At 52.1% G+C, this 22370-nt stretch overlaps 10 protein-coding genes across 10 annotated transcripts; 6 read left to right on the top strand and 4 right to left on the bottom strand.

Annotated features, from left to right (window-relative positions):
• Positions 1-378: 378 nt before the first annotated feature.
• N7532_002747 (ribonuclease P Rpr2/Rpp21/SNM1 subunit) lies at positions 379-954 on the top strand (the record flags this gene model as incomplete). The annotated part of the gene is made up of 1 exon (XM_056615241.1): positions 379-954. The coding sequence occupies one exon, from the start codon at positions 379-381 to the stop codon at positions 952-954; it is 576 nt and encodes a 191-aa protein (XP_056478213.1).
• A 1314-nt stretch (positions 955-2268) lies between these two features.
• Positions 2269-2894, bottom strand: N7532_002746 (uncharacterized protein; the record flags this gene model as incomplete). The annotated part of the gene is made up of 2 exons (XM_056615240.1): positions 2269-2499; positions 2619-2894. The coding sequence occupies 2 exons, from the start codon at positions 2892-2894 to the stop codon at positions 2269-2271; spliced, it is 507 nt and encodes a 168-aa protein (XP_056478212.1).
• A 1342-nt stretch (positions 2895-4236) lies between these two features.
• N7532_002745 (WW domain binding protein 11) lies at positions 4237-5072 on the top strand (the record flags this gene model as incomplete). Its single annotated transcript, XM_056615239.1, has 2 exons — positions 4237-4641; positions 4692-5072. The coding sequence occupies 2 exons, from the start codon at positions 4237-4239 to the stop codon at positions 5070-5072; spliced, it is 786 nt and encodes a 261-aa protein (XP_056478211.1).
• Positions 5073-6642: 1570 nt separating this feature from the next.
• Positions 6643-7190, top strand: N7532_002744 (uncharacterized protein; the record flags this gene model as incomplete). Its single annotated transcript, XM_056615238.1, has 2 exons — positions 6643-6879; positions 6954-7190. 2 exons carry the CDS (start codon positions 6643-6645, stop codon positions 7188-7190), a joined length of 474 nt encoding a protein of 157 aa, XP_056478210.1.
• A 437-nt stretch (positions 7191-7627) lies between these two features.
• N7532_002743 (uncharacterized protein) lies at positions 7628-8428 on the bottom strand (the record flags this gene model as incomplete). The annotated part of the gene is made up of 3 exons (XM_056615237.1): positions 7628-7866; positions 7937-8177; positions 8246-8428. 3 exons carry the CDS (start codon positions 8426-8428, stop codon positions 7628-7630), a joined length of 663 nt encoding a protein of 220 aa, XP_056478209.1.
• Positions 8429-9365: 937 nt separating this feature from the next.
• On the bottom strand, positions 9366-11664 carry nimA (serine/threonine protein kinase nimA; the record flags this gene model as incomplete). The annotated part of the gene is made up of 3 exons (XM_056615236.1): positions 9366-11441; positions 11497-11549; positions 11613-11664. 3 exons carry the CDS (start codon positions 11662-11664, stop codon positions 9366-9368), a joined length of 2181 nt encoding a protein of 726 aa, XP_056478208.1.
• A 589-nt stretch (positions 11665-12253) lies between these two features.
• On the top strand, positions 12254-14235 carry N7532_002741 (ankyrin repeat and BTB/POZ domain protein; the record flags this gene model as incomplete). Its single annotated transcript, XM_056615235.1, has 2 exons — positions 12254-12642; positions 12714-14235. The coding sequence occupies 2 exons, from the start codon at positions 12254-12256 to the stop codon at positions 14233-14235; spliced, it is 1911 nt and encodes a 636-aa protein (XP_056478207.1).
• Positions 14236-15352: 1117 nt separating this feature from the next.
• On the top strand, positions 15353-16267 carry N7532_002740 (uncharacterized protein; the record flags this gene model as incomplete). The annotated part of the gene is made up of 1 exon (XM_056615234.1): positions 15353-16267. One exon carries the CDS (start codon positions 15353-15355, stop codon positions 16265-16267), a length of 915 nt encoding a protein of 304 aa, XP_056478206.1.
• An 816-nt stretch (positions 16268-17083) lies between these two features.
• N7532_002739 (uncharacterized protein) lies at positions 17084-17447 on the bottom strand (the record flags this gene model as incomplete). The annotated part of the gene is made up of 2 exons (XM_056615233.1): positions 17084-17263; positions 17334-17447. The coding sequence occupies 2 exons, from the start codon at positions 17445-17447 to the stop codon at positions 17084-17086; spliced, it is 294 nt and encodes a 97-aa protein (XP_056478205.1).
• Positions 17448-17624: 177 nt separating this feature from the next.
• Positions 17625-21466, top strand: N7532_002738 (DNA repair ATPase SMC5; the record flags this gene model as incomplete). The annotated part of the gene is made up of 6 exons (XM_056615232.1): positions 17625-18020; positions 18090-19001; positions 19067-19951; positions 20007-20079; positions 20140-20267; positions 20321-21466. 6 exons carry the CDS (start codon positions 17625-17627, stop codon positions 21464-21466), a joined length of 3540 nt encoding a protein of 1179 aa, XP_056478204.1.
• Between the last annotated feature and the right edge of the window lie 904 nt (positions 21467-22370).

The raw sequence follows: 22370 nt of genomic DNA, 5'->3' as shown, positions 1-22370 counted from the left end.
ATCAGGTAAAGGTGTGAAGTGGTCGATGCGCGTCTTCTCGCGTGAAAAGACCGAAAAAGTACGAGAAAGAAAGCGAATGGGGTTGCGCGAGGCGGGATTGGGGAGAGAAAAGCGGATTGGGGAGAGAAAAGCAGATTGCCGATGAGCGACAGTCCGTGGGGTGATGAGGAGAAAGGACGAGGTGCGACGGGTGAAGATGACAGAGGGGATGCGACGAGGCAGGAGTGAAGAGCCGTACGGTCACGTGAGTGAAGGGGGCCGGATGCGGCTAGCGCGGATCGGCGGGCTTTGTTAAGTCGGCCGCCTCGTTCATTATGATGATACTTCTTTGACGTCCAGACCCCAGCACCCGCACCCCCGAAAATAACCTGGCCGACAATGGCAAAAGCCAAAGGCCAGAAAAACGCCAAGAATGCAAAGAGCCACTTGAAAGCTCGTATGAATTTCCTGGATAAAGCTGCCAGGCATCTGCAGACCGCAATGCAAACAAATGCGGCTGAAAATACTACTAGCGACCTCTGCGACGAAGAGATGCAGCAGCCGACGTCCCAAAGAACCAATGCGCCAGATACAAAGTCTGCTAAGGGTCATCAACAATCAACGACCAGGCCTTTGACGAATCTCTCCAGAGTCTACCTCTCTCAGATGCGTGGCGTTTCGCTGAAGACGCTGACCCGTCTACCCATACCCGTGAAGAGATCATATTGCAAGCGATGTGATACGCCTCTCACTTCCGGGTCTACTTGTGTGCAGGAAATTCAGAACTCCAGCCGAGAACGCAAAAAGCCGTGGGCGGATGTCCTAGTTGTGCGCTGTTTGGTTTGCGGCACTGAAAAAAGATTCCCTCAGACCGAGCGCAAGAGCAAGAAGCTTGTGGAACGTCGAGCTCAGGCTCATGCCCAGCTGCAGCTGCAGACACAAGCACAAACGCAGGTCCAAGAGGGTGCTTCATGAAGCTACATTTCATCGCTCTCGAGCCTCATCCAGCCTTCGACCTACTGGAATCAAACGCGATGATCGCAGTGTCATCTATCTCCAACGCCTCGGCCCCTCGGCGTATGGCATTAGCCGGAATCTTCCACCAATGCATAGATTCATTTGTGATACTAGCGAGCCGTGATGCCGCTCGTGGGCGTATAAGCCCGATACCTGCCGCAACGCCCAGCACGATCATGTGGCCGCGGATGCTAGCTCGGACCTTTTTTATCGGCCAATCAACCGTGCTGTATTTGGCGACAGGCGAGGGCCCTGAGAGGAACAGGCTTACATTGGAGGACAAGCACATGCTTCAAACTTCCGGCCTTGCGCACACTCTTTGACCGGGCCGTCGGAATTCATGCGGGTCTCAGCCAACTGCAGACTGCAATTCCAGCCCAGAGCCACAGCCAAGGGCAATCATATGCTGTTTGAGTCTGGTTACCGGGAAAACCTCGAAGCCACAATTTACATATGAGTAACGGTTACATTTTGATACAATGTATACTGGATGTGAATGTGAAACGAATCTGTGATCATCTTGGTGTTGGACATGGCCAAGGTAAAGCAGAGAACCTAAACCAATATACACAGAACATGCAGAGAGGGGAATCGAAACCACATGGTGTAAGACACCAAGCCAAAGCAGAAGCAGATCATGTTTATGCGCTTGAATAGAACAATAAGAGAAGACATTAAAAAACTTCCATCGTCGTGGTAGTCATCAAACGGAGGCCAGTGGGCCGGGGGAACGAATGCTCGGGGATTGAAAACGAGGTAAAGCTAAAGACACAAAAGAGAACCCCAGCGCCAACAATTTACTGCATTTCAATGGGATGGCAGGCCTTTCAGCCTTCAACGCTTGTGAAGTTGGAAGAAGACTGCCAGTCCTGGTGCCGCGAGGCGTGCAGTTCTTTCAAGTGTGACCGACTGTCGATACAATATAGGGCATACGGACCCAAGAATACATGCGACACATAGGTTGCATCGGGTCAAACAAAGGGCGTCCGCGAGGACTGTGCTTGTATAGAAGCCTGGTTCTTTTTTTGGTGTTTTTGTTTTCGAATTTTGACGATTTTTGTCGAATTCGGAGAGATGCGGTGAGGGTGTGAGGGTTGGAGGTAGGAGAAAGTCATGATGTAGGAGGCTGAAAGGTATCGGACACTCGTGCAGAGATGAAAAATTATAATATCATCGTTCCAAACTGATGGAAATACTCGAGGGATCGAAGATATGAGATCTTTCATATATGAGAAGATTTATCGGTATTCGGAGGTGAAGGTGGGAGGGTGCTTAGCGCCGCCGACGAGAAGTCTGATCCATGCGGTGGTCGAGGGTCTCGATGCGCCCCCGGAAGGACTTGACGATATCGCGAATATGCGAGATCTTGGCCAACTCATTATCCAGCTCGTCGATGTTGGCGAGGATCGAGCGAGTGCGGGCAATCTCCGCATCGGCATTACGGATGACATTTCCGGCGCGGTCGTAGCTGTTTTGGATGGAGAGCTGCATCTGTTCCTCTAGCTGGTGGTGGGTCAGCGATACATTCGGGATTGAGTTCGGCATCTTCTCCAGAGGATCAGAGATCAGACATGAGCGCGGGCTCATTGAATGAGATCCGGGCTGAATGGCGGGTCACCCACATATTCGATGCGGCCGCGGATCTGAGCCTGCAGACCGTCCAGCTGGTGCGACAGAGCGCGCAGACTCAGGGGATCGAGCAGCAAGCGGCCCTGACTGCTGGCGGCGCTGGTGGCCCGCGAGCTGGAGTTGCTTGTTCTCCCTGTTCCACGGCCCCTGGAGACCCCATTGCCGGCATGGCCCTGCAGGGCGATCTGCTGTTGCTGTCGGAGGATCTGGATCTCGGAGGAGGTGAGGCCAAGCGAGGTGTCGGGGATGGAGGCTGCTGAGACGGACATTTGGTCCCGGTAGAGACATGCTCATGCTCCTACGCGCCCAAGATTGAGGTGAGACCGAACGGACCGCAGGTCATGGTGGACGGAGGAGGAGAGGGGAGGGAGGGGTTTCCGGGGGAGGCCCGGCAGTAGGTTGACGTTAGGAGAGCAGCTTCATGAGCACCTCTGTGAGAGAGCAACTGAGCGAGCTGCGGACCTGATAAGAAGGGAACAGGTGAAAGTCGCGCGGCTGCTGTTACACCGCGACAGGAGAACCAGTGGGGGGGGGATTTTTTATATCGGCGGGTGTGATGGTGGGAGCACAGGCGCTGGAACTGATACCTCGGGTGGAGCGGTTAGAAATCACACTATGAGTGCTCAGGGTTCACAGTGGTGGGATGAAGTACTCGTAGATCAGAACGCTGGAGCGTTGTCTCGCACTGTAGGGCTGCAGCTGCTCTGTGGAGATGTCGTCTAGCGGAAATCCTGCGGTGGTCACCGATGGTATATATACCCAGGGCCCTTGGAAGTACCTTGACATATACTAAGCAGAGGGCAGCCCTGCGCCTACTGGATATGGCGGCGCCAGTATCTGGATGTACGCGAGAATACATTGCAGTTTGCAGCTCAAGCGATTAATTCTCGCTATTGCTACTGCTTGGTGTATTCACCCGACGAGTACTTAGTGATGGAACCATGGATCGCAGTCTCCGCCCGCTCCGCCTTAGCTTTCTGCTTTTCCTGATCCCACCACCACTCCCAACTCCAACATCCACCGCCCCTCTTCGCCTCCCCGCCTCCCTCCAAGCTGCCCGACCCGTGAGGCTGAAGCAATTCCTCTGATCATTGGCGACACTCCGGCCGAGGGGCTTGCAGACGACTCACAGACGCGCGCCCGTCCCCACGCGGTGGACATAGTCGCTCCCAGCCTCTGAGTCTCGCCCGCTCATTGCTCCGATCCCCCAGCGCGCCCTGCGGGCGCTTCCAACCTGACGGCCCGACTGAACGCCAAGTACACAAGGGATTGGGAGACGCCGGCCGCTTTGGTCACGCTTTCCTGCACTCTCTTGCATCCGCGAAGTCTAGCCCACTTCTCATTGCTCCCGACCCTCGTACCCATCCCTGGCACCGGGTTTTGCGCTCGCCCTGCTGGTTTGACCCTGGGCCCATTCACGTGAGGCCGTCGACGATCGAGAACGTATCGGCGAAATATCCGGCGCAACGACTACGGAAAATCTGCCGGACTGGGCTGACGACGCCATAAACCCTTTGATTTGGCAATTTCCACCCACCGGTTCGAAACCGGTTCTAAACCCATCTGCGAGAACCCTCACGAGACACCCAACCATCACATTCGGCTAGCACTATGGCCAAGGACAAGGAGAGATCGATCAACCCTGCCGCCGCGCAGCGGAAGCAGGATAAGCAGAAGAGTCTGAAAAAAGGAAAAGCCGAGGCGCTGGCCCGCCGCAATGAGAAGCTGGCTCGCCGCAACCCGGAACGCATTCAACGACAAATCAACGACCTCAAATCTATGGAGGAGTCCGGGCAACAATTACGACCGCGTGACAAGGAAATTCTAGAGGCTCTAGAGAAAGACCTACGGGCGGTTTTGAAAGCGCGCGAAGCCCTCGGCGACAAGGCACCCAAGTTCCACGAGGGACGAGGCGATCAAAGACGGGATGGCGGAGATGCTGTTCTGGGTAAGCGGAGGAGAGTTCAGGAGTTTGGACGACACCAGGAGAGCGATGGCAGCGAGACGGATGAAGACGTGCGGAGGATACCGATGCCCCGGGATACACCACCCCCATCCCGCGCCAGCAACAGCGGAAACGCGGTGCTGGCGCACAGGAGGGATCCGAGCGTCGTGGTCCTCATGCGCTGCCCGCGAAGCCTGCCGCGGTTGCGTCCAAGACTGTCTACGAAGCCAAGCCAGAAGTTCGAGATCTACGGCAGGAGGCCGTCAACAAGTTCATTCCGGCGGCTGTTCGGATGAAGCAGGATTCCATCAGGGGTCAAGGGAAACTGCTCGAGCCCGAGGAGATGGATAAACTGGAGAAGGCCGGATACCGAGCTGGCGCAGCTCCAGTGTCAACTACCACAGCTGAGGAACAACGGTCATTAGAAGAGGAAGAAGCTCGGTTCAATGCCGAGATGAACAAGCAGGCTCATATGGAGGAAGTCTCAGATGAAGAAGCCTAGCCGACACCAGCTTAATTTTGTACAATACAGCATTGAGAATATGTGATCTACATGATGACCCTCGAACAGTCAATCGCCATGTGTTTGAGACAGCTTGAATTTTCCGGGTGTCTGACGAAGATCTGCTTTCCATAACGCTCCACCGTAGATCCTAAGCAGCTAACCAAGTATGTAGTATCTAGCACCTACTAGCTAGGGCTGAAGAATTCTGTGGAACCTGGGTCCAGTCTAGGCGTTATGTTTAGCTGAGAGCGGGCTAGTTGAACTCCTTCCATGACGTAAATTTGGAGTGGTTCCTGGCCATGGAGCAGATCACAAGACGATGCGAGCCACAGCTGGATTGCACTCCGCTGTCTATTGTATTTCGAGAAGGCATGGGCAGTTTTCCCATTGTTAAGATGTTGCTGGACACACTTTCTTTGTCAGGCGACTAGGTGATAGATTCTCATATGAAACCCCTGCAGCTGTACCGTTGCTGACCAAGCTTCGCGACCAAACTCTCACATCGGAAGACAATTGACTTTCTCTGTCAGGTTCTGATCGACGCTGACGCCGGGACCATGCCTCGTTTTGCGGATGCGGAAGATCGCCGTTCGTATTTAATACGGAGAATCTCACAGTTCAGAATCTAGATACCAAGTACCTTAGGGGTGGATCATCAGGTCTTGAGGCCCATTTACTTTCGAACCTGCCATTGTCTGCAGTTAAAAAGATATCAGCTCTTATTACATAGATAGCTAAACCCCCATCTAGAAATTATTACGCCAGCCGACAGACCCTGCGTGGCTGCCTGAGCTCCAAGAGTAGACCCTTATTCCAAGTATAGATCGGTGGGGCCGAAGAATATCCTTCCCGTGGCAGGCTGCAAAAGCAATAGCGGTGGGGCATGGTTGCCACCATTGGTCGATAGAGTGGTTAGTGAGCAGTTGCCTCGCGAATAGCAGCGCCGGGCAAAGCCGACACCTACTCGATTTGGGGGTGGAGCCGCGGATAACGGCCGTTCTTCCACATGCAAATAGAGTTGTGTGGAGCATCCACAAATTTCGAAGAGAATGTTTCACTTCGGCAAGGTTCAAGGTTTGAGAGAGTTTTAAGGCGTGGTCTAACACTCTCACCCGGGTCCAGTGGACGTCCCCTATCAACGTCCAGGATTGCCGCAATTCAGCTCATCAATATGCTGAAACGGTACTCTGGGAATGAGTGGGCGTTTGGCGGGATCATGGCCTTGCAGGCTGTTGCGATCCTCGCTTTGGAAATGTAAGTCATCCGCTTTGATTTTAAAAACAGTGGAAACCAGGGCCCTCTGCCTACCTAGTGAGGTCCGTCGCGGTTTAACGAGACATATGTCTGACCTGCTCCATCCAGCTATATCTTGACGCAATGGCAAATATGGGTCACGCCGATCGTCACACAGGTGCCGATATCCTATATTATCCCGATTGACATTGCGATCGTGATCTTCGCGTGTTTCTACACGGCCGTTCTCTCAATAGATGCAATCTATTTCAAAAACAATATCCAACTACTGGCGATATGCACCAGCAACTGTCTGGTCCTGGCCTTCGCGGCGATGCAGTACCGAGAACTTCACGCAGTATCTATTGACCTGCCGATGCAACGGGCCATGAATAACGAGACCCTTGTTAATATCAACCGCGACTTCTGGAAGTATGTCCAGCCAGCGGAGCTTGCGATCAATCTTATTCTCGCAGTATGCATTATGCCTACTTGGTTCTTTGCGTATCAGGTTCACAAGGAGTATAAGTGGGCGATTTACCGTCGAATCCATGGAGACTCTGGCATCAAGGTTCGGCATCTGGCGTATGAAGTATGCTATCTCCCCAGCTTCATGACGAAGAAAAAGATTGCTGATTCCATCAGACCTTCCTCGTCCTGACCAAAATCAATTTCTTCTTCTCGGTCGGATTCATCATCCAATACAACTACATCGACGTCCACTGGGAAGAGCCAGAGTACTCACTGACCGTCGCTCTAATCCCGATCCTGATTTTGGTCATGATCTTCGGCATCTGGTTTGTTCGGAAAGAGTGGAAGTGGGCGATGATCGGAATTATCGTGAGTAGCCTCGCCACGCTTCGACTGTTCACTCCATACTAACCAGCTCATCTTCATCAATAGATATGCTACTTCGCACTGATCGCCTACTTCCTAAGCCGAATCATCATCCTATATGGACACAGCGCGCGAGCCCTTACAGACGGAAAAGATAAGATGCTCCTTTTCTCAATCACAGCTGTGGTCTTCACAGCTGAGTCTAGTCTGCGCGATTCAATGCGTGGTGAACTTCGACCACGGACTCCGCTCGGTTATCAGCGACAAGGCTCAGAAGGATCAGGAATCTTACCAATTCCGTAATATCTTGAGTCCGACTTCCAGCGGGAGTGGGTCGCGTTTTGGTGTCGACTAACAAGACCGCGCTTTGACTGCTTTGTTCTATATTCACCTACTATACTACCTAAATTAATTAATGAGACACATGACTTCAATCTAATAACTGAAGGATATCTATGCTATTGACTTGACCTCACTACTGTTTAGAACTTCATGCTCTTCGCAATTTCAATGCCTTCGGCAATGGCGCCGACCCGGGAGTCAATCGCGTACCCCTCGGCCTCGAGCTTCTGCAACTCATCATAGAGAGAGTCCAGCGGTAGGGTAAAGCAGTCGATAAACTCATTCTCTTCCAGGTCAGGCTTGGGATTTTGATTCTCCTGCAGCGACATGTCAACCTTGACATGCACCATATTGAAATTGGTACTGCAAAAGCCGGGGTCTAAAAAAAAAAGGTCAGTCATGCCACAACAAACGAAAATGAGAAAACCAGACACAGTACAAGAGCTTACCGTTGTACATGATAAAGCTCTTCTTCGTCGCAACACCAACATACCCCGTCTCCTCTCTCAATTCTCTTACCGCACACTGCTGAACAGTCTCACCAGCATCCACCATTCCAGCCGGGGTCTCTATAACAACCTGGTTCAGCGGTGGACGGTATTGCTTCTGAAGGAGAAGTTCCTGTCCAGACGGTTTCTCCAGGATAGCGACAATACCGACACCATCGACCAGCGAGTCGGCGGGTCTTGTCTGTGTTTGTGAGATGTCATTTACTTGACAATGAACAAAAGGGGGGGGGGGGAGAGGGAGAAACTCACCATGCGTTCGGCAGATTCCCATGTTCGCTCTACTCCGTTCGGATCAACGTATGTGGTCTTGACGAGTCGCTTCCAACTTGCCTCTGACGGGTCCTGGTTTTGGTGAGGGGTGCTCAGGTAGGAGGTGGGGCGGGCACATACCAGAGGTTCTTGGTGGAAAACCTTTGACCTGAGGTGGGACATCTTCAAGCAGAATGGAATGGATAGATGTGAGCCAGAGTGAGGTTTGGTGCTTTAATTGGGCGGTTGTAAGGAGGAGATGCACCATTCGCGTTGATGTCCTGGCAAATCGGCGATTACAAAGCAGGACGACAACGCTACTAACTAGAGCAAGAACAAGAAATCACATTGTGAACTCATCTCAAGTAACTTACGACGAAAGAAGACAAAGATATCTACTAGAAACTTGAAAATTGAAAAGAACAATCATGTTCTAAAAAAGTATGTACCAAGAAAATGGCACAAGCCACCTGGAAACGCCTTCAGATCCACACCCCTAAACATCAGTAACCGCCGAGAAAAGAGAAAAAAAGACGGCAAAAGAGGTATCAGCGAGAGGTAGAAATGAAATGAAGCCCCTCAGAGCAAAGCAAGACACGCCGCGCAATGCAAGCGAAAGATCCATTTCCGCCACGGGGTAAAACCGGCACCCGAATCCAGGCTCCAGGCTCAAGGCTCAAGGCTCATCTATGAAGCCGAGCATCAAATGAAAACAAAAAAAGAGGCGCCGGGGTAAAAACCGGGGCAGAAACATGTACACGAAACTCCTCTTCCGGGATGATTAAAAACACAATTCGGGGCATCACAGCGTGACAAAGGAAAAAGGGTTGTTGGTCGAGTCAGTAGTCCGCAAGCGCGGCTGGAATGAAACCCTTAAGCCAACTTGGCGCATGGGTTCAAAAAAGAAATCTCCAAACCAAACCAAGGGAAGATTCCCAACTCCGAGATAGCAAAGAGGTATGCGCAAGGAAAGAAACCAGAAAAAAAAAACCCATAGAAACCCGTGTATGGCGAGCAAAGCAAATGTCCTTTCCGAATGATCGATTTCAACGCCATTAACTGAAACACCGCTCCAACGTTAGTAGAAATAATTTGATAGAGAAAAATGAGGTGTTCGAGTTTAGCGCAGGTTGCGGATGACCTTCTTGCCGCGGGCAAGGAAGGGGCTGGGCATCTCATCACGCTCGGGATCCCAGATGGCAGGAGGCTCGCGCTCGGAGCAGCCCAGCTTGGAGGAAGTGGCGCGAGAATCGCTGGCACAGCGCTTGACCTCGTCCATGGGACGACCGCCGGCGCGAGCCTGAGCAAGTTCGACCAGGGTGCGGCCACCCATGTTGCGTTGCATAACCGCCTTGTACATCTCGTCTCCGCCATTGGCATTCACCTTAGACGAGGTACCCTTGGAAGCAGTCTTGCGGGTGGGGGAGCCGGCATCGGCAGCGAGGTTGGCAGAGGAGGGGATCTTTGAGAGACGACGGTGAGGAGACTTGGAGCGGCTGTCGCTCATGCCATTGCGGTCCTCGGAGCGGGTGGGGGAGCCGGCGGTAGATTGAGGGAGACGAGAGCCGTTCGAAGGGAAGAGAGTGGGCTGGGTGCTGAGCTTCTGCATCATGCAAGCCGTGTTCTGACGAAGAAGCTGGCGGGGAGGAGCCTTGAAGGGGTCAGGCTTGACCTTGGGACGGGTGGGCGAGGGAAGATCAGGAGTGTCATCTTCATCGTCGGAGTATGCGAGAGTAGGCTCCCACTTGGCCTTCTGACGCTCAGCCTCGGCGAAGATGTTACGAGAACCAGCGGTCGCGGAGGTACGGCGAGGCGACAAAGAGAGGGAGGCGATGGAGATCGGAGAGGGTTCGGCCATTTGAACATCCTGAGGCGAATCGACGACGGCGGTGGTTTTGGCCCGGCAGAAGGGTGTGCGCGTCTCACGCTTCTGCTTCTGGGAGTTGGACGTGGGTGACTCCAGGGAGAGCTGGCTGGTATCGCTGCTGGACGGAGTGCTGGAGTCCTCGCTGGTGTTCACAGAGGAACGCGAAACACGACCACTGGCCTGAGAGGATGGACGGGAATTCGAGTGGTGAAGGGTGGTGCTAGTACGGAAAACATCGTCGCGAGAGTTACTGTTGCGCTTCTGCTTCTCCTTTTGAAATTCGATAGACACCCGTTCCTGAACCTCACTCTCAAAGCGCTTGCGAAGACGATCTAGTTCACCCTGGACCTGTCGGTCGATTTCAAGACGGGCCTTGACTTCCCACTCGCGGCGAACAGTGTTCTCTATCTCGGCCTTGATCTGCTGCTTGTCCTTCTCGATCTTGGCTAAGGCCTGTTCCATCTCACGGACCTTGGTGACGGCCGCATCTTCACGGCGACGGAGAATCTTGCCCAGATCCACGACTTCCTTCTCCTTGCGCATGAGACGAATGATGGGGAGGTTGATTAACGCAGCGGTATCCGGACGGTGGTCAGGGTTAACGCGCAGGCAGCTGCCAATGACGTTCTTGAGTTCAGGGGAGTAGCAGTCGGGCAGAGGGTTGAATTTTCCCTCGCGGATCTTCTGAACAAGCTGGATGTGGGTGCGAGCATTGAAGGGGGGCTCCTTGGCGCAAAGCTCATACATGATGCATCCAACAGCCCAGATGTCGGATCGAAGGGTGTACTTCTCCGCAGCACAAATCTCAGGTGACATGTAGAACGGGGTGCCAACATAGGTGGAGGCAAAGTCGTGGGACTGCATTTGCTTGGACAATCCAAAGTCGCCCAGCTTGACGGTGTTGTCACTGCCCAGAAAGATGTTCTCCGGCTTGAGGTCACGGTGGAGAATAGTGACGCTTCCCTGCTTTCCCTTCAGACCAGTAGACTTGGGCTGGGGGCCCAGAATATTGGATCCAACTTCCGCAGGGTCGTGGCCATAGTGGCAGCGGAACAGAGCGGTAATGAGCTGTGACAAGATGCGCCAGACGAACTCTTCTTCAGCGAACTTGTTGACCTTCTTGAGGTTCTTGATAACCATGCTAAGATCGCCTCCACCGCAGTATTCCATGTAAAGATAAAGGTCCTGACTGGCCTTAAGGTGTTCGCGGTGGTAGTAGGCGACGATGTTCGGATGGCGGAGGGAGCTCAGGATGTTGAACTCTGCGGTGAGTTGTTCTCGTTCCTTCTGTGACATCTTGATGTAGTTAATCTCCTTGCGGCAGAGGATCTGCAGAATGGTTAGTGGTGTTGCAATTGCATCTTCAATGGGATGAAAGACTCACGAATCCATCGGTCTTCCGCTTGACCTTGCGAATGATCCCGAAGGAACCGCAACCTAGAAGCATAACGTTAGAAGGAAGACCATCGTAAGATGTAGTCTTCATTGGGCTGAGCTTACCGATCTTCTCGAGGATCTCATACTTGTCTGCCTCAGCGAGAGCAATCGCCATGGCTAAGGATCTATGCAGCACACAACAACAGAAAAGGACCCGAGGCTTTCAGAACGGAGAAGGAAAAGAGGAATGGGAAACGAAGTGCTCGAGAAGCATAAACGAGGCGAACAAAGGCGGGTGGTGCTGTGGTTAGTACTGTTGCAAGAATTAAAGAAGAAAGAAAAGCAACGCAATATGGGGTTCGTAGAGATCACCGTTGCTATTTTGGCCGTTGCACAGCAACCGCTGTCACGAGCTAACCCATTTGAGGTAGGCGGTCGGCCTCTACCCGCCGCATCGCATTCGTGCAGTCCGGGTGTTTGCGATGATGGAATAGCTGGAGACCACCACTGAATTCAAGTTTCGCCTGGTGAATTGATATCACCTGAAATGAATGTCTTCATCTCATTGTTAAATTCGGTTTCTGCAAGTTCCCTTTATTAGTAAACCGCCCAATCGTAACCTCTCTCCACTCAACCCTAGCTCCGCCAATCTGCTCTTTAGGTCACATGATTGCTTATCGATAAGCGGTCGTTGTCCCGCCATCCCGCTTTCCTCCCACTTGGAAGGTGGCAAGCTGCATACGGTGCTCCAGCAGAGGCAGACTATGGAAGAACGGACTGTGCTACGCAAGGACCAGCTCGAGATTAGCTTGCATAATGAGAAGAAGCTGATTCAAGAGGGTGCCATCAAAGATGATAACCCGCTGGACGAAAGCCAGCCATTCCAGGACCTCTGCAGCGCCTGCCGAATGGGCGACTTGAAAGTGTGCCAGGAGAGAATTACAGAAGGTGTCAATGTCAATGCCCGCGATCGGTATGACTACACGCCTTTGATTTTGGTGGGTGCTGGGCATCACGACAAACACGCTCTCTGGACTGACGTTAACCGAGGTGTTCCCATCGTACAGGCAAGCTTGTGTGGGCATTATGAAGTTGCACGGCTATTACTGGAGTCTGGAGCACTTTGCGAACGAGATACATTTCAAGGTGAAAGGTAAATTTCCACAAAAAGAGATGAGGGTTCTGTGTAAACGTCGTGGCTGACGATATATTTTTGGATTGTAGATGTCTATATAATGCCCTAAACGACCGTATCCGCAACCTCCTCCTCGAATATGACTACTCCAAGTCGACCGACCCACTACAGCCCCTTGCGGCGCATATAGCCTCACTTCTCACTCGAGAATCTCCCGTGACCGCAGATATTGTCGTGAGCGCCGCCGAGGAGTCAATTCACCTGCACAAGTTCATTCTCGCCGCGCGATCCCCTTATTTCCGCGGTAAGCTATCTGCCGCACCGGAGTCGAAAACATGGAAGCTCCCGAGCCACATTCCACCCCAGGCATTTGGCGCGGCAATCCGTTACCTTTACTTGGGCGAAGCTCCTCGGGAGCTACGCGGCCTCCCTGACACTGGATTCACCGAGTCAGAGGTCTTCGCAGGGATCGATAAAATTGCCAAGTATCTGGAAATTCAAAGCTTGGTGGATAGTATTCTGGACAGCGGGGATAGGAGACTTGCTCGCCAGAGAAGGACGACGGAGCTCGCCAAAGGTCGGGAGCAGCTGGAAGAGTGGTTCCGGGCGAACGTGCTTGGCAATAGAATCGTGGTCGAGACATCAAAAGTGGACGATGTCAAATGGGATCACGACAATGGCGTTTTTGCGGACGTTTTCCTTCGCGCCGATGAGCTTCCCGAAGAGGCTGAGGAGGGTGCTACAGCAGATACGAACGGCGCACAGAAATCCACATTGTTCCCCTGTCACCGAGCGATGCTGCTCCGGTCGGAATTCTTCCAAACAATGTTCACCTCTTCTTTCCGCGAGGCATACGTGAAAGAACACCTGGACATCATCGACGTCGACTGCTCACCGGAAGTTCTGGAAATCATTCTCACATTCCTCTATACCGAGCGAGCTGATTTCTCTCTAGATGTCGCCGTGGACGTACTTTTCGCAGCCGACATGCTTTTCATCGAGAAACTGAAGACCAAGGCTGCCGTTGTCATCAGCACCCTCGGTAGCGGAGGCATGTCCCAAGCCGAAGCAGCGAAAACAAAGGAACTCGACGACGAAGACGACATCGATGTCTATGCGATCATGCGAGCAGCCTGGTTAACCCGCGTCCAGCGACTTGAAGAATTCGCCGCCCGATACTTAGCCTACAGATTAGAAGCACACATCGACTCACCCGACTTTGCGGAACTCATCGCCGAATCAGCCGCGCGCATCAAAGCACGTCAGGAGACTGATTCAATTGAGTTGCTTGATGATATCCGGTTCTATTTGAATGAGCGATTCCGTCTGCGATTCGATGACGCAGGTCTTGACGAGATGTTGGACCAGAAGCCACCACCTGCGGATGGTGAGGCTGAGGACAAGGCAGAGGATGTTTCCGATCTCGCTGGAGGCGTTGAGAAGTTGGATGTTTCCAAGACGGTCGAACAGCCTGTTGGTGATGGTCACCGAGAAATTCGTACACTGGATGGCGTCGTTGTCGATGATGAGTTTTCTGAGGATGCGATGAATTACGAGATTTTGATGGAGAAGTTGGATGCATTGTTGGAGAATCTCAATCTTGAGGCTTAAGCGATGCAGCAGTGCACGGTGCAGTGGAGCAGGGAATCTTGTCTATACGTGGCATGGTCATGATACGACGAAATGTGTTCAAGAGATGGCACCGTGGATGGTCGACACGATATATATATGTTGCTCACGTACATATCAACTATAAAAGGGAGAATGAAGAATACTACGGGATTGATGAAGTGTTCGATAAGACATAAAGTAATATATTTGAAGCTCAAAGAGAACAAGACCTCGGGGATATGTGACGCACTCCCCGCCATTCAGAGACGCCTGAAGTGTCCCCGAGTCCTACGCTAGTGTAATGTGGCAGCAGATGGAAACCCTGCGACACTCAGGCACCCTTGCGGCGCGGAACATTAACCCTTAACTCCCGGAATGCTTAGAAGTCAACCTTGGGGACGACACATCAAAATGCCAACTCTCGAACCAATAGGGTATATAAGAGCGATGCCATGGCTGGTGAGTGAAAGTAAAAGCTAAGCTTCACCATGTTCTTGGCCCTCGCACACTAGCACCTATATAGTAACCTGATCGGACACGTAAGAGCCAAGACCACGCCAAGATCAAACATATTTTGAATACGAGTGTGCTTGCATTGCATTGGGGCCGAAATGACGAGCGATCAGCGTGGGGTCCAGAGAGGGCAGCACGAGTGTGGTTATCAGGCCTTTGTTGGGCTTTTGAGAGGGCGGTAAAGCACCTGCAGATCAACCGACTAGATTCCTTTAGGAAATATAGATGCACCTCCAATCAACATGCTAAAAAAAGCCTCGATTAGCTTGAGGCCCGCGCCGCCTTAGCCTCAAAGTAATCTGGGGTGGGAAGGTATAAGAGGTTAAGCGACCCCGTTGGGGGGGTCTGACGAATTGGCTTTCTCAGGGCTTTTTGTACATATTGAAGTGACGAGATGATTCTTTGGAAAAGGGAAGGAGGCGGTGAATGTGAGCTGGTGGGAGAGGAAATGGCCACGTTGGTCGGCAATGGGGTCTGTTCTCCGTTTACATTGCCGTGAATTGTCGATGCTAATCATGACTAGATCCTCGTGGGTTTCGCCGGCCAAGCCGCCTTATCACTCGGTCTGGCTGCCTGGGTGTTCTTCCTGACCACCCACGGCAATATGGACGTGATACACCCAGAGGGGTCTATCAAGCGAATAATTGAACGCAAGCGCCTAGAATTCGTCTCGAATATTTTGATGATTGGCTGCGACTTCCAATCAACGCTAGGCATCGCGTACATGATTACGGTCTTCTCACAAGCATCGATCATGGATACATATCACTTACACCTCGTCTTCGACATCGTCAGCTTCGTCGGAGTATCTAATACAGCCGCCCTCGTCTGCTGGAGGTTCTGCCGAGCGAAGATGAAACAACCCGACACGAATAAGCGTCCCTCCGAACGAATAACATACCTTCACAACCGCTACCGAGCGACCTTCATATTTACCGCCCTATACCTGGCCCTTACCATCCTCCTCTGCATACGCCTCAACCAATGGGCACCGAAGCAGGAGCCCGGCCGTTGCTATTTCTCGCATATGGTGACCAGTGACAGTGGTTCACACCCGGGCTCGGACAAGGTCTATGTGGCCATCACAAGCAGCTGGCTTATACTGGTGATGCTATTCGGCGTATTCGGTGGGGTTAACAAAAGGCGCACGATCCTGATTCTCGCCTCGCTTCACTTCCCCTTGCACCTGTATATGGCAATTGCGCTCCGACAGGCAAACCAGGGCAAGTTTGAGGGCGAGATGAAGCACGAGAATGAGTGGGACTTTGGCCAGACGACGGCCGTTCTGTTGCTAGTGATTGCCCTCATTGAGCTGGTGATTAAGTGGAAGGAGTATTATGAGTTCGAGAGCGATTTGGCTAAGCACGGCTTGACTCGACGTCCGACGAGCGACTTGCTTCAGAAGGATGAGGAGGCCAATGAGACGATTGCGAATAGTTATCTCCTCGGTACGCCTACTAGAGCTAGACAGGCTTCTGAAGAGAGGCAACCTGGTGCTGGAGACGACACCTCACATTGAAAGGCTTGGTGTGAGCAATGTGTTGGAACACTTGTGAAGCAGTAGAAGTCTCTTTCGAGAGATGAAATAACGAACGGCACTTCCAGGGGAGCGGAGAAGGCTCTGTCTCAAGTCAAGGACCTACCGGCCACGATTCGAAAGGGGGCAGGGAGATTTGATACGATATTGATACTATTTTGTTGGAGACACTGGATTGTCTGAGTCTGCAGGTACATACCGTCCTCCATAAACATAATTAGCGCCTAGCTACAATACTCATGAAGATCGCACAAAGAACAAAAAGATTCTATCCACCAAGCATACAGTGTCATTCTGGGGAAACAGATATTGAGAATTTGTACATTGACTAATCATGCGTTTGTGGTATATTTACATGCTATATTTACAGGAGATTACAGTGGTTCGCAGTGTAGTCGTCCATTAAAAGGGCTCCTCAGATCACAATGGAAGTCCAGCCCGGTCCAGAGAATTTCCATGAAGCACAGCTTCCGAATTTCGGAGACCCCGCAAGAGCCTAACTCCAGACTGTTGTAATTGCGGGTATGACGATATGAAGAACTGGATCATTGTGACAGGATGTCGGCCGTGGACATGGACCAAAAATGGTAACCATTCATCCGAGGACGAGGCGACTAGCGAGAAAGCCCCTTCTTTGACCGGCAATCATACAAAATCACATCCGTATGGATTCTCGGGTTGTATGACACTAGATTCAGTTTGACAGAACCAGTTATGTCAACCCGAAAGATCAGACCAGCTCATTGTAGACACACTGGAACACAAAACTGAACTTATATTGAAGATTCTGACAGGTCTTCATCGTCCACCGTCTGGCTCGTTCTTGTCAAGGGAAATTTGCTTCTTTTGCTGGATCTTCGCATCCAGGTCACGGATCTGGGTTTCGAGCATGCCTTTTCGGGCCGTCAAATTCGATCGCATGCCTTGAAGAGCGTTCATTTGCTCATCAAATGTAGCTTCCTGGCGTTTTCGCTTGGTCTTTGTGAACAAAGAACTTGAACATTAGCTTGACGTCAAGGTCTAGATTGGCCGATCATGGTCTACCCACCTCGGCAATCTCCTCTGTGGTCTTGATACCTGCTCCGTACAGGGATCCCGCAATTGTGATTGATGTGACGGCCGCCGTCAAGACCAGACGGCGCACATTGTGAGGCGACGGCATCTTTGTCGACTGCGGAGTGACGGCTTCGCGGAGAGGAAAGACAAAGAGCGGTGTACACCGCCTGCCCAACTGGGATGGAGTATTGATCGCCCCGACGCGTCAAACCGCCGCGTCTCTCCTTATCGATCCGTCTGCGCCTTGACAATAAATGGCCACCCATCCCACCACGGCGTGAAAATGTCGTCCCGTTCGGTCCCTCACCGCCGACACCGAAGTGAAGATTCGGAGGTAGATGAGTCCGACTCCTTACAGCCCACTTCGGCATCGAACAGCAAGCGCCAACGCCTGAGCCCCGCGCTCGAAGATAGCGACGAGAGCGACGAGAATGAGGATACTGAAGGCGCCGATGGCTCAACCAAAGCGCTTCCCCAGCCACCCCGTATGGACCATCGGATCGGTCCTGGGGGTTACAAAGCGGGCGCGATCGTGCGCATCAAAGTAACGGACTTTGTGACCTACACTTCCGCCGAATTCTTCCCTGGACCCAAACTGAACATGGTCATTGGACCAAATGGGACTGGAAAGAGTACACTGGTTTGCGCTATCTGTCTTGGTCTTGGAGGTGGCCCCCAGGTATGAAGCTTGCGAAGAATCCACTAGCCGCTTTTGACTATTTAATAACTAACAATCAATGGCGCACAGCACCTCGGACGAGCCAAAGATCCTGGTGAATTTGTGAAACATGGCTGCGCTCAAGCTCAAATCGAGATTGAGCTCGCCGGACAACCGAAGCTATCCCACAACCCAATCATCGGTCGGACGATCAAGCGCGACGGGAACAAGAACATTTTCACCTTGAACGGCAGACCCTCATCCCAGAAAGAAATCCGTAAACTGGCCATGAATTTCGCGATCCAGGTCGACAATCTGTGCCAATTCCTACCCCAAGACAAAGTTGCCGAATTCGCGGCGCTCACACCTGTCGAGCTTCTCCACTCTACACAACGAGCGGCAGCTGGCCCCGAGATGGTTAAGTGGCATCAAGGGTTAAAGGACTTGCGCGCCGAACAAAAAAGAGTCGAGATCGAAAATCGGGCCGATAGGGAAGTGTTGACCAACCTCGAAAGCCGACAAGAGATGCAGCGAGAGGACGTTGAACGAATGCGCCAAAGGGACATCATCAAGCGCAAGATGGAGAATTTTGAGTTCGTGCGCCCAATTGTGGACTACAAAGAGTACCATCAGGCTTTCAATGAGCTGAAGGCACGCAAGATTGCGGCTGAACAGGCATACGAAAGACTCAAGCAGGAGTCTGAACCTTCTCTAGCCACTCTCAATGCAAAACAGGAATACGCGGAGGAGATCACCATGGGGAAACAATATCGCAAAGAGCAAGTGGAGGAACTCTCTCGCAAGGCCACGGCTAAAAAGGCGGAGATTGCAGAGTTAACAAGCTCTATCAAGGAGCTTGATGGCAAGATTGATGCGGATAAAAAGTCTAATACTGCAAACCGGAAAGAGGCCCAAAAAGTCCAGCAGGGAATTAAGCAAATGGAACGTCAACGGGACGAGGAGAGAGTGGAATTCGATCCGGACTTCTACAATGAAAAGCTGGTGAGTGGGAACGAACAACAAATTCCTCTACTAAACACCCTAGGTTGCTCACATTTAGCATGCAGAACGAGAAACGTCTTGAAAGGCGTGCAAACCAAGATAGAGCCGCCGAACTCAAATCCGAGTCGCGTCCACTGAATGAGAAAAAAGTACAACTCGATTCACAGATTAACAACGTCCAAAGAGAGCTGGAGCGCTTGAATTCTGCGGCTGGTAAGCAGGAAGCCAAACTGCAAAGCCTCTCGAGGGACACGCTCAAAGCATACCGGTGGATCCTGGAAAACCAAAGCAAATTCAAAGATGAAGTCTTTGGACCACCGATTGTCACTTGCTCTGTCACCGACCCCAAGTACGCCAACGCCATCGAGTCACTCGTCCAAAGAGGAGATTTGTTGGCAATTACAGTGCAAAACAAAGAAGATTTCCGCACACTCCAACGTCATCTCAACGTACAGCTGAAACTTTCCGATATCACTATCAGGACTTGCTCTGTCCCACTGAGCCGGGCTGGCCAATCTCCAAACATTGACATTAAAAGCCTCGGGTTTGATGGCTGGGCCAAAGAATTTTTGAGCGGGCCGGACCCAGTTCTTGCCATGCTTTGTATGGACAGGAACCTGGGTCAGGCAGCCATCGGACTGAATGATATTTCGGAGGCAGCGTTCACGGCGGCAGAAGAAAAACTTAACCTCTTCGTTTGCAAGGGGTCTGCCTATTCTATTAAACGCCGCCCCGAGTATGGACCCGATGCCAAGTCAACGGGTGTCCGTCAGCTCAAAAACGCTCAAGCCTGGACAACAGAACCAGCAGACGGCTCTATCAAGGCGCGATATACTGAAGATATCCGTAAATTAACGGGCGAGCGCTCGGAGGTTGAATATGGAATCCAGCAGGGCCGGGAGCAGCTTGCTGAATATCAGAGAATTGACCAGAGGATCAAGCGTGAAACGGTATGTCTACTTTCCAAGACTTTGGCACCAAGTTCATATTCTGATCTATCGACAGGAACAAATCGAAGCCGAGAAGGCCGAGAAGCAGAGTGCTCATACCATTTGGCGGGCTCTTCCAGGGAGAATCAGTATGTTTCTTCAGACTTACTCTCTGATGGACAAATGTCACTAATCATTTCCATCTGCAGGCCAGCAAAAGCAAAAGCTCAAAAGCATGACCGATCTCTACGACAGCGTACGAGAGCAAGTGCGCCTCAAACGGATCGAGCAAGACCAGCTCGCCATGCAAAAGGGCGAGGCGACAATTCAGTACTCTGTAAGGCTACATCAATGCGGGATAACTCAAGAATATATGCTAACGGTGTATAGGTTATTGTGGAACAATTGTATGAAAGCTACGAGGAATTTATGAAGGCCGAGCTGCTACATCTGGAAGCAACTTCAGATATCCGAATGCTGCAGGCCCGATGCCGGGATCAAACAACGATGCTCGAGCTGAAACGCCAAGAGCTTCAGAAGCTTTCAGAAGAGTTCAGAAACTCCAGGCAGACTGGCAAACAGAAGTTGGATAAGGCAAGGAGGGTCACCACAGAGGCCAACCAGCGCGAGGGTGGTGAAGAGGTCCTCGGGATCATCAACACCGAAGGCTACAATATGGACAGTCTCAATGCCGACATTGACTCTGAAAAGGCACGCCTGGAGCTTTCTCACGGTGGTAGCCCTAACATGATCAAGGAGTTTGAGAATCGCGAGCGTCAAATCGGCTCACTCAAGGAAAAGCTCGCAGGCGTGGACAAAAAACTGAACGATCTCAACGAGGCACTCGAGGAGATTCGCGAACGATGGGAGCCACGACTGGATGCCCTCATTGCCAAAATCAGCGATGCCTTCTCCGATTCTTTCGCACGCATTGGCTGTGCCGGCCAAGTCGGGTTGGACAAGGTCAAGTCCGAATCGCTCACCAGTGGTGAACCAGGCGAAAACGAGTACGACCAATGGTCGATTCAGATCCAGGTCAAATTCCGTCAATCCGAGGAGCTGTCAATTCTAAACGCCCATCGCCAGTCCGGCGGCGAGCGCGCCGTGAGTACCATCTTCTACCTGATGGCCCTTCAATCCCTGTCGGCCTCACCCTTCCGCGTCGTCGATGAGATCAATCAGGGTATGGACCCGCGCAACGAGCGCATGGTCCACGGTCGCCTGGTCGAGATTGCTTGTGCGTCAGACGAGAGAGAGGCAGACAATCATGGCAATGCCATCGGCGGCGGCGGCGGTGGAGGCCAATACTTCCTCATTACGCCCAAGCTGCTGACAGAATTGTCCTACAAGCCCGGAATGAGGGTGCTCTGTATCTACAGTGGCGAGCACATGCCACAGGACTACCAGGCGCTGGACTTTAGCCTGGCCATTCGAAACATGAAGTCGATCGCAGCGCAAAACGGAAGGTCAATCGGCAAGGGCAAGGGCAAGGCCCGAGCGATCGCCAACCATCACCAGGTCGATGTTCACGCGTGAAGTTCCTGGTTTTTCTTTTTCTTGACGACTTTTGTTTCGTTTCCGATACACCATGACGGTTTTGTGAGGGGACATACTAGCCACCGATTCATTTTCATTTTACCAGTATTTAAATTTTGGGGGCGAAGGATTGGAGAATCAAACATGGATCGCATCCTGCACATTCTGTTCCATTCTTATCTATTTGGTCTTTTTGACCTCTGCACTATTGATTCCACCATTGTGCATTTTTTCGAACCATTGTGTCTCGATCTTCGATATCTACTAATGCCTACTATACTAACCCTGGGAACCATAGGGACTGTTTGTCGGCGCAATAACCAGCGAGCCCAGGACCTGCTCAAGCGGGTATCGGGGCGGCCCCACACCCCGGGGCTCTTGCTTCTTCCTTTCTGGCCCCATGCATGCTCGGCCACCCCGTGTCTGTGCCAATCCCCTCCCAACTGCTCGGTAGTTGGGAATCGGAGATTAGAGGGCAAGCACGCATGGGGGATGGGGGATGGGGGATGGGGACGGCAGCGGGGATGTGACGAGGCTGCATCAGACGATGCGTTACATTACTTAGCGATCGTCGTCGATCAAGCAAAATGTCGCAGGGTCAGTGCCAGTTGCCAGCCAGTGTGACTACCCTACGAGTGGACTAGGGGGTAGAGGAGGGAGGGCGCCGGGGGGCTCCGTGGCTAGAAAGTTCGAAACGATACGATCCCACAACGCGCAGGATCACATCCATGCTTCGATCGGACCAAACGACGGAAGTGGACAAGTTCAGGTGCTTGGCTTTTGCTGGTTGGGAGCCACTGCCCAGGTGTGCTTTGTGCTTGCTCACCCCTTGCGGACTTCGCTTCGAGCAGATCCTCGTGCAAGAGGGAGCGTTACGGCGTGTCATGCAGATCGACCACCGGGC

This window comes from Penicillium argentinense, assembly GCF_028826775.1.
Source record: "Penicillium argentinense strain IBT 30761 chromosome Unknown utg000003l_segment0_segment0, whole genome shotgun sequence".
In the NCBI taxonomy this organism is placed as follows: domain Eukaryota; kingdom Fungi; phylum Ascomycota; class Eurotiomycetes; order Eurotiales; family Aspergillaceae; genus Penicillium; species Penicillium argentinense.
Note: the sequence above shows the minus strand (reverse complement) of the source record. Positions and strands in the feature narration are given on the sequence as shown.